We start from the raw sequence: 17,961 nt of genomic DNA on the forward strand, positions 1-17,961 counted from the left end.
AAAAAAAAAAAAAAAAAATCAAAGACAAGGAAAGAATCCTGACAGCAGTTTCAGAAAAACAAAATGTTACCTACAAAGGGGAACAAATAAGACCAAGCTGGGAGTTCTTGGCAGAAACCATGCAAGCAAGAAGGTACTGGGATGACATATATAAACCCTGAAAGAAAAAAACTGCCAATCAAGAAGTACACATCCAGCAAAATGATCCCTCAAATACAATGGTGAAATTAGGACATTTCCAAATAAAAAGAAATTAAGGGAATTTGTGAAAACCAACCTTACAAGAAATACTAAAGGGAGTCTTTTGGAAAAAGAACCAACAGTATCAGACAACAACCTGAAATTAAGACAAACGACAACAACACCTGGAAACCAACCCAGATGAAGAATTTTCAAAAATAAAGCTGTAAGACTGAAAATAGGGAACTGGAGATGTCACAATTTATAAACAACAACTTCAAAACAAAAAGGGGAAATAAATGGAGCAATCAGAGAACTTTCATATGGAGAAGAAGTTAAGACTACATCAAGATAGAAGAGACAGTTTCAAAGTTAGGAAGAAAAAGTAAATTCTGCCAAACAATAGACAGGCATGTGGGGTGAACATTTACATCAGGTACATACACTCCTTGGACTGATAAATCATCAGAGAACAGAACAGCAGTTGTTTACACAGGGAGACTGCTCAGGGGGTGGGAGTGCATGGGAAGAGGTAACTATGGGGAGGAAGTGAGAAGAGAACTGTTATATTTTTGGGAATGCAGTCAATGTCATGAAACAAAATGTGTATGAAGTATTGTATGGAAAATGAATTTGCTCTGTAAACTTTCACCCAAATCACAAAAATTAAAAAAAAGAAAACATAGTCCATCAATATGCTGCCTATAAGAGACACGTGTTAGACACATGTTACACATAAATTTTAAAATCAGCCAGTTAAGCTAGACACAAAAATTTAACATTAGACACAGAATTGATTTCAAGGTATTAACATCACAGGTATTACAAAAGGAATTACTCAAAAGGTAACCAATGAAAAAAGCATAAAGAACTATCAACTACCTAGGAAAAAAATCTAACCAAAAATGTATTTTATGTCTCTGGGGAAAACTATAAACTTTTGAGACATTAAAGATGACCTTACTAGAGTGGATATATCATGTTTGTTGGTCTGGAAGACTCATTACTGTAAAGATATAATTTCTTCCAAATAGATCAATAAATTCAATGCAATCCAAATCAAAACCCTGGCAGATTTTTCTGGGGAACTTGAAAAGGTGATTCTAAAATTTATACACAAATGGAAAGGGCTAAGAATATCCAAGGTGGAAGGACTTGCTCTCCCACATATCAAGACTTTAAGCATAGCAGTAGTAATTTGGGTGGTAGTGGAGAAGAAACTAGACAGCCCAGACCCCAGACCCATATACATATAGACATTACAGTCAATGTGGAAAAAGTACAGACTTTTCAATAAAAAGTGCTGGGATAACTGGGTATCGGATCCCACTCATAGGGGCCCCTCCTTCGGTTTCTGAGGCAGTATCACTACGGAAGTAGATTGCCCAACCTTCCTTCCAAGGAGTGGCTAGCGGGTTTGAACTCACCTTCTGGTTAGCAGTCAAGTGCCTTAGGCACTATGCCAACCAGAGACCCCAGGTATCCATATAAGTGAATTTTAAAAAGAGATTACTTCTGAAAACATCAACTAGAAATAATGTTTAAAAAATAAAAGCTTTCCAAAGCAAAACACAATCACATACAAAGGAAAAAGATATTCTCAATACAAAAGTAGAATGTTAAGTCTATATAACAGGGCTTATAAAATTTTCAGTGAAAATAATTTGCAACTACAAAATTATAACCAGTTCAACTTTCAATCAAGTATGAGCATGAAATAAAGAAATTTTAGATGTGCAAGACATCTCAAAACTGGGCTGTCATGTTGCACCTATTTATCAAAAAAAAAAAAAAAACCTACAGGATGTACTCCAGCAAAAGGAGAACCTTAACCTTAACACAAAAGACATGGGAGCCTGGAATCAACAGACGCAACACAAAAGTGAGAAAGCGGAAAGTCCCAGAACTACTGCGAAATCCTAGGTAACATTTAGGAATAGAGAGTAACTTATTTTTCATTTAGATAAAACTCATACCAATATTATTCCTAACACCAAAAACGTGGAAACAATTTATTTTCATGCTATGGGTTGAATTATGTTCCCAAAAATATGTATGTTACAAATGCTACCTCTATGCCTGTGGCTCACAGTGCCTAAGGTATTTGACTGCTAACCAGGTTAGCGGTTCAAACCCACTAGCCGCTCTGCTAGAAGGAAGATGGGGCAATCTACTTCCATTAAGATTTACCACCTTGGAAACCCAATGGAGGCTTTGAGTTGCTGGCAGTGGGTTTGGGGTTTTGTTTTGTTTTGTTTTAACACTTGTGGTTATAATCCCATTTGGAAATGGTCTGTCTTTGCTAGTGTAGGGTGTGTCTTGAGCCAACCTCTTTTGAGCTATTAAAAAAAAAAAAAAAAAACTCAACTGCTGTGAGTGATGGGACTCATAGCAACCCCTCCTTGGGTTTCTGAGGCAGTATCACTAGAGGCTATATTACTACTCCCAGGAGTGGCTCCTGGGTTTGAACCTCTGGCTTTCTGGTTAGCATCCAAATGCCTTAGGCACTATGCCACCAGAGCTCCTAAAAGAGATTAAACAAGCAAACTAGAGATGCAGAGATAGGGGAGGACAGATTAACAGGCCACATGAAGATTACCAAGGAACTCTCAGCCTACAGAGGCTGAAAAGAGATAAGGACCTTCCCCTCAGAGCCAAAAGAGAGAAAAAACCTTCCCTTGAACTGCTGTCCTGAATTCAGACTTCTCGCCTCCTAACTGTGAGAAAATAAATTTGTTCGTTAGAGCCACTGATTTGTAGTATTTCTGCTATAGCAGCACTAGATAACTAAGTTCAGTAGACAAGCGACTTGGCCAACCTCTGTAAAGCAACAGCAAAACACAATGCACCTTTTTAAAATGAAGGTATGAAAACGTACACACAAAGAAAACAATCACTTGGATTTTTAATAACATCAACAGAATACTCTTTAGGTTCTTTTTTCCTTACAAATTATATCCATCAGAAAGAGAGAACCTATCCCTTCACCTGTCAACCACATACAAACCTCAATTCTCAAAAGGAGCACATAAACATTAGTCCAATTTAGTTTCTAAATTTGATACTGGAACTTAAAAAATCCTAAGGTAAAGGAAAAAAAAAAGAATCACCAACTTGAGAAAAGTCTATTAAATGGAATCTATCAAATGCCAGAACAAGCTACTGAAGGACATATATCAGCTTCTTTGTTCTCGGATCCCATTTCTAACTCTTAGAAACAGTTTAATCTGAACTGAGGGAGAAAATCTGATTATGAAATAAAGCTGCAAGAGAAAATAAACAGAAAAGCACAAGTGAAATATAAACAAAAGATCTTATGAGTTTGTTAGAAGAGTATTCAGATAATGTATAAATTATACTTATGATCTGAAAACTGAATGACAGCATCTAAGTAATAATGTGAAATTTTACAGACATTTTTAGGATTTCAGAGTTCTCATTTATAATTAAATTGTACTTAACAAAGATAATAATACTTAGCAAAAATTTAAATTACTTAAAAAAAAACCCAGGTACTAATATATAATACAACTCCAAAAGATTCTAGAATAATTTGGTAACATTATGAAATACTGTTTGCTCAATTTTAAATAATCTTATTAAGAAAACTGCTTTTATTAGTATCATAAGGGCATAAATTCTAAAGTAAAATAAGCAGCTTGACAAGCAAACAGTTCGATGGTTAAAAATTAGGGAAACAAAATTTTTTTAAATAAAAGTAAGGAAACAGTTTAAAGTTGAAAACTACAGTTTTTTGGGGAAAAAAAATTCTGTGTCTTAGTCAAGAGAAATCCTAGGCTGACTATGCCAGGGTGGCGTTCTTACCTGGAATAAGATCTGCATAGGTCAAGCTAACATACAAGATACTGATAAGTATTTTATCAGCAAGTGGATCAAGAGCACTTCCCAAAGCTGATTTTTGATTGGCCCAGTTTCGAGCAATAAATCCATCCAACTGAAAATAGAAGGTTTTTTTTAAAAAATAAAACAAATGTCATAATAGGTACAGAGTAGATATCTTGAAGCTTAAGAGATACCAGAACAGTCACTACAGGTTCATGAAATGTTAATAATCTCATTTCTTACCCTTGAACATTTTCATTCTTCCACTGGTAAACAATTAACTTTTAAATTAGCAACTCTGTTAGAGTCTCAAAAATATTTTGCTTATGGAAATATTTTCACATTTCAATAGTACTTTTCTTTCTCAAGGCCTTCCTGTTATTTCTTAGTATTTTAACAATGCCCCTTTGTGAGATAAACCCAAACATTCCGTCAGAGATGTAAGGAGCTCATCTAAAACTAAGTCTGACTAACACAGCCTGGACTAGGTGCCTGTCTTTAGACCCTTGAGCTACTTTTTGAATGGCTAAAAAAAAGTGGCTTTCACTTGCAAGGACTCTCTTGTAACTGTGAGACTCTCTTTTATGACCTCCTACCTACTTTTCAAGGAACCTTGGTGGCACAGTGGCTCAGTGCTCAGCTACTAACCAAAAAGTTGGCAGTTCCCATCTACCAGCTGCTCCATGGGAGAATGGGGCAGTCTACTTCCACATTGGAAATCCTATGGGGTAGTTCTCTGTTCTATGAGTCAGAATCAACTTTCCAGACAGTCCATGGGTGATGAAACAGTTAATCACTTGACTACAAGGCAAAAGGTTGGAAGTTCAAACCCACCCATGGAAGACAGGCTGGAGATCTGCTTTCAAAAGGTAACCACAGAAACCCTAAGGAACAGAAATTCTACTCTGCACACATGGGTCATCTTGAGTTGGAACTAATAGCCTACTATTCCATAACACGATCCAGCTCCCTAAATTACAACTTTTTTTTTTTTGGAACTTTTTATTTTGTTCAGTACCACTGTTAATTATGTGCTGAGACTGTATTTGCTTGCCCTGTATTTGAATAAATGACTCACTGCACAGCACTTTGTCTAGCTGAAATTTTTTGTATTTATTTACTACGCTTGGAAACATTTTAAAGCAGTCGTCATATCTGGTTGCCTGTAGACCAAATGGGGCCTGTAAGCTATTAGTTTTGTTTACCCTGTCCAGAGCTTTTAAAAATATAAGTTAATAATATTCAAATATCCAAAGTCTTCCCATAAAAGTCCAGATCTTCAGCCTAACTTGAGAAATGAAAAAATGAGGCCGACTGGGGTCATATGAACTGAAACCAATTAATGCCTAATTCCATTGCCTAATTCCAGTATACAAGGCAGGCATTTTCTGGTTTATCCAGCTTCAACAAATGTTTTCAGTTTTCTACTCCTATTTCCAAGGGAAAACACTTAAACTAAACATGGTATATTTTAAAGGATAAATAAATCCTCCATCTCTCAAGTATTAAAGGAGCTCTGGTGGCACAGTGGTTAAAGCATTCAGCTAACCAAAAGGTTAGCGGAACCCACCAGCTACTCCATGGAGAAAGATGAGGCAGCCTGTTTCCGTAAAGATTTAAAGCCTTGCAAACCCTATGGGGTTGTTCTTCTGTCCTATAAGGTTGCTAGAAGTTGCAATCAACCTGATGGCAATGGGTTGGGTTTGGATTTTGGTTATCTCAAGTATTCCAATGAGTTAGAGGAGACAGCAGTAGTAGTATGGAACAGTGGTTAAGAACATGGTCTTTGGAGCCAAGTGAAACTGGGTTCAAGTCCTGGCTCTGCTACTTCTAAGCTATTTAATCTTATGCAAGTGATTTGGCCACTCTAAGCCAGTTTCCTCATCTGTAAATGAGAAGTAATATTACCTACCTCAAATGGTTGGTTCTATTCAGCACAAAATGCAATTAATACTTATTCAGTGACAGCACTTAGTAAATCCTCAAAAAATGAACTACTACTAGCTCTTACTATCATGAGGCACTCTGGTGGTAGTTAAAGCACTGGGCTGCTAACCAAAAGGTCAGTGGTTTGAACCCACCAGCCACGCCATGGAATATAAGGCAGTCTGCTTCTGTAAAGATTTGCAGCCCCATTGTTGTTGTTGTGTGTCATCAAGTCGGATCTGACTCAAAGCAACCCCTCCTTGGGTTTCCGGGGGTTTCTGAGGTGATATCACTACAGAAGTAGATTGCCTAATCTTCCTTCCTAGGAGTGGCTGGTGGGTTTGAACCTCCAGCCTTCTGGTTAGCTGTCAAGTGCCTTAGGCATTACACTACCAGAAAGTCGCTATAAGTCAGACTCACTCAATAGCAGTATGTTTGATTTATTACTATCATTAATCAACAGAATCATTTTCTTAAGATGTCAGGTAACATCTAACAAAGTGCCTAGAACTGGGAATTGGGGCCTTGGAAGATCATTTCAGTTCAGTTTCTGATCATAGGAAACATAACCTCCTACTTTTTCACCATTGCCATGTGTCCTGAATGTTCCTCTGTTCTACATTAGATTCCACGGTTATCCACATCATCACTGCTTTGCAAACATCTGTAACTCCTTCAACTCTATTTTCCCTCAACTCTGCTTAAATACAATAATCTTTATACCCCCTGGTCTGCACCCAAGCAGCTGAACACTGCTCGATAAAACACAAAAATGGGCTGATTGGTCTCACTTCAGATTCATGGCCACAAATATGTTGCCACCCTCTACTGCCTGGCAGTCCCACATCTACTGTGCTGACTTTCTGTTTTCACACTGTCAGCTCTCATCTCAAACCTCTCCCTACCCTTTCTAAATGATGACCACATCTCTATTTTGTTGAAAAATGTATTTTTTTTCAATCCTTGGTGCTGGCTTTTCTTTTTCACAGTTGTAAGTCTGCTTCAGGGAGCTCTCGTAGCGTAGTGCCTATGGCACTTGACTGCTAACCAGAAGGCTGGCGGTTCAAACCCACCAGCCACTCCTCGGAAGGAAGATGGGGCAATCTACTTCTGTAGTGATACTGCTTTGGAAACCCAAGGAGGGGTCACTATGAGTCGGGTTTGACTCGATGGCACATAACAACAACAACAACAAAGTCTGCTTCAAGGAAAGGCACAACCCGGAGCCATCTTGTGCTGCTGCTGTTAGGTGCCCAAGTCGATTGCTTTTTAATAATTTATGTAATTATTTACTTGTTGAGATATACACAGTGAAAACGTACATCAATTCAAGGTTCTATATGTATAATTCAGGGACCTGATAATAGTCTTTGAGCTGTGCATTCTCACCCTCCTTTTCTGAGGTGTTTCTCGCTCATTTACATAACCATACTGCCAGCTAAGTTTTGTGTCTTTCGAGTTGTCAGTTTGCTCCCACACAGATAGTTCCTAAAAGACCATTATGCTCAAGGCAGACATTTTTTTTTTTTTTACTAATTAAGCTATTGTTTGGTTTTAAAGAAACTCTGGTGGTACAGTGGTTAAAGCATTTGGCTACTAACCAAAAAGTTGGCAGCTCAAACTCACCAGCTGCTCCCCAAGAGAAAGATGAGGCAATCTGCTTCTGTAAAGATTTGCAGCCTTGGAAACCCTATGGGGAGTTCTACTCTGCCCTAGAGGGTTGCTATGAGGTGGAATCAACTCGATGACAGTGGGTTGTTTTGGTTTTGTTGTTTGCTTTTAAGACTTCAGGGGATATTTTTGGTTTAAGATTTACATATTATCTTAAGGAAACAGTTTCAGAGATTCATCCACCTTCCACACTCCAGAAAGGCTAGAGTCCATGAGAATTTTAAATTCTTTCTGCATTTTCCTCCTTCTGATTTTTCTATGGAATCTTTGATCAAAACGTTCAATAAAGGTAGCCAGGCACTACCCACTCTTCTGGTCTCATGGAAGAGGAGGCTGTTGTTCACGGAGACAATTAGTAACACATTCCTTATCTTCTTTCTATTCCTGACTCTCCCTCTTCCTTTGTGGCCCCCAACAAATAGAGGCCACCTGTGGCTTGGATGGCCACTTGCATGCTTTCAAGACCTCAGGTACTACACAAGGAACTAGGAGGTAGAACAGAAGCACTAAACATGTTATTAGGCAATTAACTAGGACGTCCCACAAAACCATGTCCCTTAAACCTCCAAACCAAGGAACCAAATCCCATGTGGTATATGATTGTACATAATAAGCTGCCTCTCAGCGGTTTTGTTTTTTTGGGTCATTGTTGTAAATATATATATCACACTTTTTCCTAATCAACTTCTTACAGCAATTAATCAGCTATGCAACCCTACCCTTTATCAGCATGATTTCTCCATCACCATAAACCAAAAAAATCAGTACTCTAAGAGCAGTAAGTCTCCTTCACCCTCACACACTCCCCAGTAACCACTAAGAAATTTTGGTCTTGATATATTTGCCTGTTCTTGTCTTTTTGTGTAAATGAAGTCATACAATAGTTGTCCTTTTGTGATTGACTTATTTCACTCAACATAATGTCTTCAAGCTCCACTCACAGTATACCATGTATCAAGACTTCATTTCTCTTACTGGCTGAGTAGTATTAAATTATATGTACGCACCACATTTTGCTTATCCTTTCATTCATTGATAGGCATTTGGATTTGCTCCATCTTTTGGCAATTGTGAGTAGTACTGCAATGAACATTGGTGTAAAATTATCTATTTGAGTCTCTGCTTTCAAATCTTTGGGGTATATACCTAGGAGTAGAATTACTGGGGCCTAAGGCATTTGACTACTAATCAGAAGGCTGGCGGTTCAAACCCACCAGCCACTCCTTGGAAGGTCTACTTTCATAATGATACCACCTCAGAAACCCAAGGAGGGGTCACTATGAATTGGGTCCGACTTGACTGCATTGAGGTTTTTATTTATTTATTTATTTTAACGGTAGCTTTAGTTTTTTGAGGAACTATCACACTGTTTTCCACAATGGCTACACTATTTTGCATTCTCACCAGCAATGGATAAGGTTTCCAATTTCCCCACATTCTTGGCAACATTTGCTATTATGTTTTTTTTTTCCTTTTACATCTTAGCCATCCTCATGGGAGTGAAACAGTATCTCAGTTTAGTTCTGATTTGCATCTTTCTGATTACTAATGATATCCAACACCTTTTCATGTGTTTGATGGCCATGTGAAAGTCTTCTTTGTTGAAATATCTATTCAATTCTTTTGCCCATTTTATGACTAGGCTGTGTCTTTTTACTGTTAATATGTCAAATTTATATATATATATATATATATATATATATATATATATATATATATATATATATTTATTTGATTCTTAGATTCTTATCAGAAATATGGTTGCTGAAGTAATATCCTAGTTGGTAGCTTGCCCTTTCACTTTTTTGGTAAAATCTTTGGATGAATATGTTTTTAAATTTTATGAGGTATCATGTCTCTGTTTTCCTTGTTGTTGTTGTTGTTGTTGTTGTTTGCCGTCGAGTGGGCCCCAACAGAAACTGCTTGTCATCAACTTCCTCATAATCCTACTAGCAAATCCACCATCTGCCTGCAACCATTCATTCTGTATGTCTTCCCTGGTCCCATGCCCTGATCTTCTGAGACTTGCCTCCCTCTTCCTCCATCTCACCTGTATCATCAGTCCTCTCCCATTCTACCTGATCATCTTCACTAACAACAAAAAATTCCCTAATATGTCCTATCTTTAAAAACGACCTTTCCTTGACCCTATTTCTCTATTTCCCTACAAAGCTAACTTCCTCAAAGAGATGTCTATTGTCGTTACCACTTTGTTGTCCCCACCCCTCTGGAGACAATGCTCCTAAAGGTCACCGATGAATTCTGTATATTTAGCTTATCTGACCTCACTACAATTGAAGCACTTTTTTCACTTCCCTTCCAGTTACCACGCTGCCCCATTTCCTGTCTTCCTCTCTGGTTCCCCCTTCTCTGTCCTCTACTGGACCCTCCTCCATGCTTTACTCATTAGATGGACCCCCTGGCTCATTTCTCTGAGCCTTTCTCTTCTTTCACCTCAGGCTACGTGATTTCTCATAGACTTTACCTCTATACTTTAACTCTCAAATCTCTCTCTCTCACCAAGACTTCTTCCAAGTCCAACTACTTATCAACTGCTCGCTTGATACCTTTCTGCTGCAGCTAGGCATCATAACTCATAAGTAGTTCCCCAAAACCCTGTCTTCAGTTTGTTGCCCATCAGAGAAAATGTTATATTCATGCACCTGGTTGGTGAAAAGGAACAGCCTTGTAGTCATGTTGACTCCTCTTTCTCTTGCCCCACATATCCAATCCACCAACATGTCCACTGTATCTCTAAAACATATCCCAGGCCATCCCCTTCTTTCTAACTCCAAACTCACCATAGTCCAAGCTGTCATCAACACTCTCCAGAATAAGGCACGCTTCCTAACCTGTCTCTCTGCTTCCATTCTTCCTTTCCTAGAATCTATTTTCACACACAATACAAATCAGATCATGTAACTCCCTTGCTTAAACCTTCAATGAGTCAGCTAGCTCCCAGTGACACATCTAGACACATCAAAACCTCCATGGAATAAACGTGAAACACATTTCTGAGGTTCTACACATATCATCTTATATAATTAGAAAAATGTAAATGGGGACTTCTATTCAGTGAATATTTCAATCTCGTGTGGCAATTAAAAGAGGGAGAGAATGAGTCTAATAACTAGTAACTGGAAAAGATCTTGTCTGTTACAGTTTTTTTTTTAAAAAATCATTCTCAGTATAATGGCCTTTGACAGACTAGGAGACCCTACTAATAATAAGTGGAGGCCTTCAGGCTTCAGAGATAAAAACAGGGGCAAAAGAAAGAGATTATGAGAATGGAGAGATAGTGACATACAGGAGCTAACTGCCATATAATAAAGCAAATGCCCTCCTCTGTTTACCCTCCAGATCTTTAGTTCATCTGCATGGCTCATGGATGCCACTGGGCCAGCAGAATTTTGTTTCTATGACTCTCAAAGGAAGCAGGTGATATTACAAACCAAGATACTATCCAACTTCTATCAATGGAAAATTTTGTTTCTCTCTATTCTCACTACATAGAATTTGAGCAGTTTTCTAAACATGCACCAGTTTGAAGGGGTACCACGCTCACATGAATCTCAGATTGGCCTTGTACAAAACCACACTGGATCTATTTCTACACACTAACTGCCTGCATTTTACATTTGCATCTCTCATACCACCTGCCTGAACTGTGTTTTTGGAGAGTGTGTAGTTTTGTAAGCCATTTTCAAATCCTTTATGAAACAAGGTGAATGATAAATACAAACAATGTTATACATGATAATGGAATTTTCTGGTCTATACACAAAACTTACTTAACACAATGTACCTGAGTTCTTATTTGAGATATCCCAAATAAATCTTCCCTTTCCCCAAAGGTGACACAGTGGTGTCCTGAGCTCTTTTCTACTCTGAATACCTGCTGAGGCAGTGGAACAAGAAAGGACAGCCAATGCCTAGTCCAATATGTGGTCTCCTGGGCGGTGGCTAGAGGAGATCAGGAACTTAATCTGTGCAGTGCCTAGGGCCTCCTGCAAGCTTAAACCTGAGCAGAGTTCTGTCCTCCACAAACTCCCTGGCCACACCTGATCTTCCCTAGGTCACAACTGGCCCTCGAGTTTCTTCTCTACCAGTAAAACCAATAGTTGCTGCAGATCAGAAAGGTTCTCTCCACTCCAACTCACAATAAACAGCTTCTCTCCTTTATTTCTATTCCTAAAGCAAACATTCAGCTTTGTGAGGATTTCTAAGGGGTTTCCAGGAGCTCTGGTAGCATAGCACCTAAGGCACTTGCCTGCTAACCAGAAGACTGGTAGTTCAAACCCACCAGCCACTCCTCGGAAGGAAGGTTGGGCAATCTACTTCCGTAGTAATACCGCCTTGGAAACCCAAGAAGGGATCGCTATGAGTTGGTCCAACTCAACGGCACATAGTAGTAACAACTACAACAACAAGGGTTTTCCATTTTACAAAGAAGTTTAAAACCAGGAGTAAAAAGCCCCACTCCTGTTCTACTCTATAACCTTCACCTTCTCTCCTTAGACTGTATAAAGAAAGAGTCTCACATTCGTGCTAAAGACAAGCCCTTACACCAAGAACTAGGTCAAATTCATCATGAAGATTTCCTTCTAAGGAAAGCAGACTAAGGCTGTGCTATTCCAGTGTAGTCGTAGAGACCCTGGGATTTGGAGGGCGAGCAAAACAGGGAGTGTATAGTTACAACTTACCAAATCAGTTAGCCCAGCTAAAGCAAAAACTCCTAATGCAATATTAAAATCTTCTTCAATAATCAAATAGCCCAAAACTGGGGCCAAGCCAATTCTTGTCATTGACAACATGTTTGGGATTGTCCATGGGTTTTCATACTGAAACACAAAGACAACAAAGTTTAAATACTATAAATTCATACTTTAACTATACACTTGGAAAAGTACACTTCATTAGTTTAAAGATCAAAAGCTCCACAGACTTCAAATTTATTACTTTAAATTGAACTTTCAAATACATCTGATGTTCTTTTTATAGACATCTCTCTTAAAACTCCTCTCAAGAATATAAAAGATGAAGATGTGTCACGCACCTGAACATAAACTAAAATGTCTACTATAGATAGCAAGTTTTTTTTCTTTTCCCCCAAAGGAACAAAACAAACATGTATCACCTACTATATAAGGTAAGCCTTTAATATATGACTTCAACATTAGAATTCAGAACTTTACTAAAAACACTGCTTTTAAAAGAGAAACTTCAGGAAGATCTTATACTTCAAACAGACAGTCTAGAAAGTGTTAGGAAACAGCCAAATTATCAACCCCAGGCATTTTGGCTTAAAAGATTTACTGCAAAAAAAGAAAAAAGATTTACTGTCTTACACATATCCATCAAAGCAATGCTGAATGCTATACAGAGTCTATGGAAATACAAATGAAGAGGAAAGAAAGATTAAATTCTCTAACCTTATCGCTAAATTGGAGAACTGCTAGAAAAAAATGGAGAGGAATGGGGACTTAGATTCTTAGGAAATAAAGAGAAGTTTTATAAATCTGTTCGTAACAGTTACAAAAATGTTAAGATCTCCAACTTGTTGGAAACTCAGGGCTTTCACAATTCCCCTGTGGGAGCCTGATGATTCCTTCAAACTTAATTTGGATCAAAGCTGCTTAAAGATGGCACTGATGAAAGGTCAAGAACATCCCTTCCTTGCAAACAAAATGTTTTTTGAGAGAGCATTTCAACTTTAAAAAGCCTCAGCCTAGCAGAGCTAAGCCACTCTGCATAACAGGGTCCAGAAATGACACCAAAATGCTCTGCCTACATACTGGATTTTTTTCTCCACTGAATCAAGACTGCCAATTCCACCCCATGGGACTCTCTCCTGACAACTAACTACTTAACCTCTGTCTTAATAAGTAATCCACTTGCCTGAACCTTTTTTTTTTTTTTTAAAGTACCCATTTCTATTTCTAATGACATCTATAAAAAATTTTAAAGAACCATCCTGTAAGCAAAGGTATTCTCTAAAGATGTGAAGTGTGTTATAAATACAACTTGGCAGGAAATATTTAACTCAGCCTGAAGGGATAAGTGGTGGTGGTTGTTGAGTGCCCTAAGATTGAAAGTAAGAGAAAAAATTCTCCAGGGAACAATAACCAATCAAGAAGCAATACAAACCTCTATTAGGGGTCTTTTATTATTGCAAGTAGAACACATTATACAATTAAATGGAAACATTCTTGGAATATATTCCAAATTCAAGTTCAAAGGTCAAAGTGTTTTCAAAGTTCAGAGAAGAAAAAGATAAGTCTGTTGATCACATTGTGATACAAAATAAATCAAATACCAATCCAAAGTCACAGCAACTTGTAGGGAGAACAAAGGTAGTTCATGATTGAGAAAAAAAGTTACAAGGCAAAAGGTCAAAATAAACCAGTTGTCCGAGAGCCAATTCTATCACCCTCAGAGGTACCTATGGGGCAAAATTCAAAACAAAGTTGCAAACAGACCCTGTCATTTGATGAATTCAAGAAACAGGACTGAATGCGGATGAACAGTGAAAGATGTTCTCTTTAGCGCCACATGAAACACTTCAGTTTAAGTAACCTTATTAATTTCTATCTAATCATTAAATTTGGGAACATTTCAAAATTAAAATTAGAGAGCTAATCTCAGATTACCCAACCAGATAACCTGTGGCATACTCGCCCAACTACTGGCGTTTTGGCAAGGACTTCAGTCAGGATATGGCAAACTCAAAACATCCAGGATTCAAATGGAGACATGCTGCAGCTATTAGTGGAGCTGAGACCCCTGCCAGGATGTGGTCACCTCAACCCATGCTGTACATCTGATGAAAGCAGTACAGGGGCCCACTGAAGACATAACAATTGAAGATGTAATAATTGCATGAGTCTTGCTAACATGACATCAAAAGCTCTCCCCACACACACTTGAGTCTTCTGCTTGAGCAGTATTTCAACAGGTAAAAGGTGGGCAAATAAAAAATAAGGTGGTAAATATTCTCTTCCTTTACCTCAAGAACAGAGTTTTAGTATTTTTCTATAATTAGCGGCTAAATATCTTTAAATTACAACTTAATTACTCTACATCCTGTCATATGTAAGGTTACCGAAAGTTAATGAACCAAACCTGTGCAAGCAAACAGAAGGGACTACATACCTTCTGAAGATTCTCACAGCCTTGCCCTACACACTGGGAATTCGCTTCAGAAAAAATAGTCTTTTAGTTAAAGACAAGAAGCGAAGGCTATTTTTCCAATGGGCGTGGACAGAATGCGGAGAGGGTGACCACCAAGACCGAAGGGAACCTAGCAGTCGGGGGCATGGTTGGTACCTCTGAAATTCAACCCTTCCAAATGCTCTGCCCGTAACTAATCTTCAGACAAGCGGTTTAAAAGTTTTGAGATGGAAGCGTCGACATGCGCACATTATTCGCGGCCAGGGCTGAATCCAAGGAAGGTTGGCGACCCCGGCCCAAGTACCTACCAGGCTGGCGGCGCTCGCCGGGCCCCACCGGCCGACTGGGGCCTCGGCGGCAGAGCTCCCTTCGGCTGCGGACCTGGGAGCCGCCTTCCCTTCGCCGGAGCAGTAACCCCGCGGACCGGCGCCGGGCAACCGCACGGCGAGCGCTGCTGGACGCAGGGACCGGCGCTCCGCCAGGAAGCGCAGGCAGCAGGTCGCAGATTGCAGCAGTGCCCCGCGGGAGCGTCTCTCGCCCGGCCGCGCCCCTGGCACCCATGCGGGGCTGCGCAGGGCTCCCCACGAGCCGCGCGCCACGCGCGAGGCCAGCATGGCCCTGCGGCCGTGCCGCGCGGACTCAGGTGGCGTGAGCTCAGCAGCCCGGGGCACCAGCGAGCTGCCCCTCCATTGAGGCCGAGGAGTTCCAGAGAACCTCAGTTGTCCCTGCCTCCATACTAGTTTTCAAACCCCAGCACGCTCCGCTTATACAGGTGGCCTGGAGCCGCCAAGGACGGAAACTTTGCGACGCTTTTGCGACACCGCCGCGGCCGGGCTTTCGAGCGCTGGAGGCGGCAGCGGGAGGCGCGCGCCGTTAGGCCCCGAGGACTAAGACCGAGAGTAGGCGGCCGGCGCGTGGCCCTAGTTTTTGTCTGCTAACCCAGCTGCCTCTTCTAGAGAGGTAATGAGCGGGGGTGGTGCGAAAGTAGGAGGGCCCTCTCCTAGGTTTATGCGGAGTTCTGGGGACTTTAGCCTTCGTGGACGATTTAAATAATACTAATAAAGTGGTTCAAAGGAAATAATAAATACTAGCTTTCTGCTACTATTATTGATCATTGGCTGAAGCTGCATTTATCAAAAATATGAGAAGTATGAATTTTTCTATAATGTTGTTGTTATGTGCCGTCGAGTCGGCCCTGACTCATAGTGATTCATAGCGACCCCTCCTTGGGTTTCCGAGACAGTATCACTACGGAAGTAGGATTGCCCAACCTTCCTTCCGAGGAGTGGCTGGTGGGTTTGAACCGCCAGCCGTCTGGTTAGCAGGCAAGTGTCTTAGCCACTATGCTACCAGAGCTCCCCTTACTAACTTTTCAATAGTAGTGTTACTAATTGTTAAAGGGGAGCTCTGGTTGCATAGTGCCTAAGGCATTTGACTGCTAACCAGAAAGTTTGCGGTTGAAACCTAGCCTTCTTGGACGATTTAAATCATACTAATAAAGTGTTAGTAGTGTTCCAGGGAAGGAAGATGGGCATTCTACTTCCATAAAGATTTACCGCCTTAGAAACCCAATAGGGGTTGCTGTGAGTCGGTAAGACTGGATGGCAGTGAGTTTGGTTTGACTTGAGTTGTTTACCGGGAAAGAGTGCTTACTTTAACCAGTAATGATGCTAAGTGCTTCAAATTTAATTATCCCATTTAATCCTCCCAATAACTCTAAAATGGATTTTATTACCTTTACTTTTACAGGTAAAGAAACAGCTTACAGAGGTTAGACATCTTACTAGGAAAAATACCAAAGATTAGAGTAAGTTAGTCACTAACTGCAACATTGCACGGTTTCAGAAATATTTTTGTTTAGTTCAGTGTCAAACTGAATTCTAATGGTTCTTGCTGTTCTGCAGCTATCCTCCCCCAGCCAGAGATGCAATGGTAGCCCCATCGTAACTTTACCTTAGTTCAGGTAGTGAGGAAAGAAGACCAATGGAAATTGGGTATCATTGTAGGTCTGAGCCTTTATCAAAGAATATCTTCAGTTTCTTCTGCACATATTGAAATAGTGGGATTAAGAGGAAAATTAAAATTTTTGTAACACAATGTAAAAAGTAATCTGGTGGCATAATGGTTAAAGCTGCTAACCAAAAGATTCGTGATTCTAACCAACCCACCAGCTGCTCTGCGGAAGTAAAATGAGGCAGTCTGCTTCCGTAAAGATTGACAGGCTTGGAAATCCAGTGGCGGTTGCTATGAGTGGGAAGCCACTTGATGGCAGTGAGTTTGAGTTTATGAGTAATGTAAAAAATATATTTTAAAATAATCATATTGGAATCAAACACCTATAATTCTCATACATAGACACTGATTCTGAATATCCTAGCAAGGGGGTGTCTCGCTAATCCTTTCCACTCGCCAAGATGCCTTTATTCACTCTTTCTACCTCTTCCTAATTCAAGAAAGCTTCTCAGTATGTCTTGGAGCTTTTCTTCTGTCTGTTCCATAAGTGCTTGGTCTGTACTTGGCTTCATCCTTATATTTAGCACTGAGGACACCAACTTAGTTGCTTTTCATGTTCTTTCCATTTGTTACTCTAATGTCTGAAAAGTTTTTATTTATAGTACTTAAGGCATTTGTCTCTTCAACTTCTATACAGTCAGTTTGTGGTAATCTAGTTTTATCCAGGCTCAGTGCCCATAAGAATAATTCCTTCGTCTGAGCTCTTCCCTTATTTGCTTTCTTGTTCAGAGACTGTCTCTTGCCTGTTAAAGCCAGTCATAGGCAGGCCTACAATGTGAACAATTACACCACATAGGGTACACTCCTTAGAACAGTCAACCATGGGAGATCAGAAGGGCAGTGTTTGCCCCGGACATAGCTCAGACGGCAAGAATGCATAGGAAAAATGGACACAGGGAAAAGGTAACCACAGGAAGTGGGAAGAGACCTATTACACTGTGGGGATTACAATCAACGTCATGAAACAAAATGTGTATGGAAAACAAATTTGCTCTATAAACTTTTACCCAAATCATAATTGGAAAAAAAAAAAAAGTCACAAGAGTCTGTGAAATACAAAAGGACAAATATTGTATTAGTCTGTTATTGTAAAAGTTAAGGAAATGTTTATCTATTGAAGGAAATTTTCTTTGTTGGTTACCAGGGGTGGGAGGGGAG

General features: G+C 39.7%; 1 protein-coding gene across 1 annotated transcript in view; it reads right to left on the reverse strand.

The window, feature by feature from the left end:
- The window catches only part of CRLS1 (cardiolipin synthase 1), a 44,664-nt gene extending 29,260 nt beyond the window's left edge, over window positions 1-15,404 (reverse strand). The window contains exons 1-3 of the mRNA XM_007952472.2: window positions 15,099-15,404; window positions 12,324-12,461; window positions 4,006-4,135 (exon numbers count right to left, since the gene is read on the reverse strand). Coding sequence (XP_007950663.1) covers window positions 4,006-4,135; window positions 12,324-12,461; window positions 15,099-15,404 — 574 coding nt within the window. The remainder of the gene's footprint in view (window positions 1-4,005; window positions 4,136-12,323; window positions 12,462-15,098) is intronic.
- Window positions 15,405-17,961: the final 2,557 nt, after the last annotated feature.

The sequence above is a fragment of the Orycteropus afer genome, unplaced genomic scaffold (assembly GCF_000298275.1).
Source record: "Orycteropus afer afer isolate SDZICR_OR568_19922 unplaced genomic scaffold, OryAfe1.0 scaffold00340, whole genome shotgun sequence".
In the NCBI taxonomy this organism is placed as follows: domain Eukaryota; kingdom Metazoa; phylum Chordata; class Mammalia; order Tubulidentata; family Orycteropodidae; genus Orycteropus; species Orycteropus afer.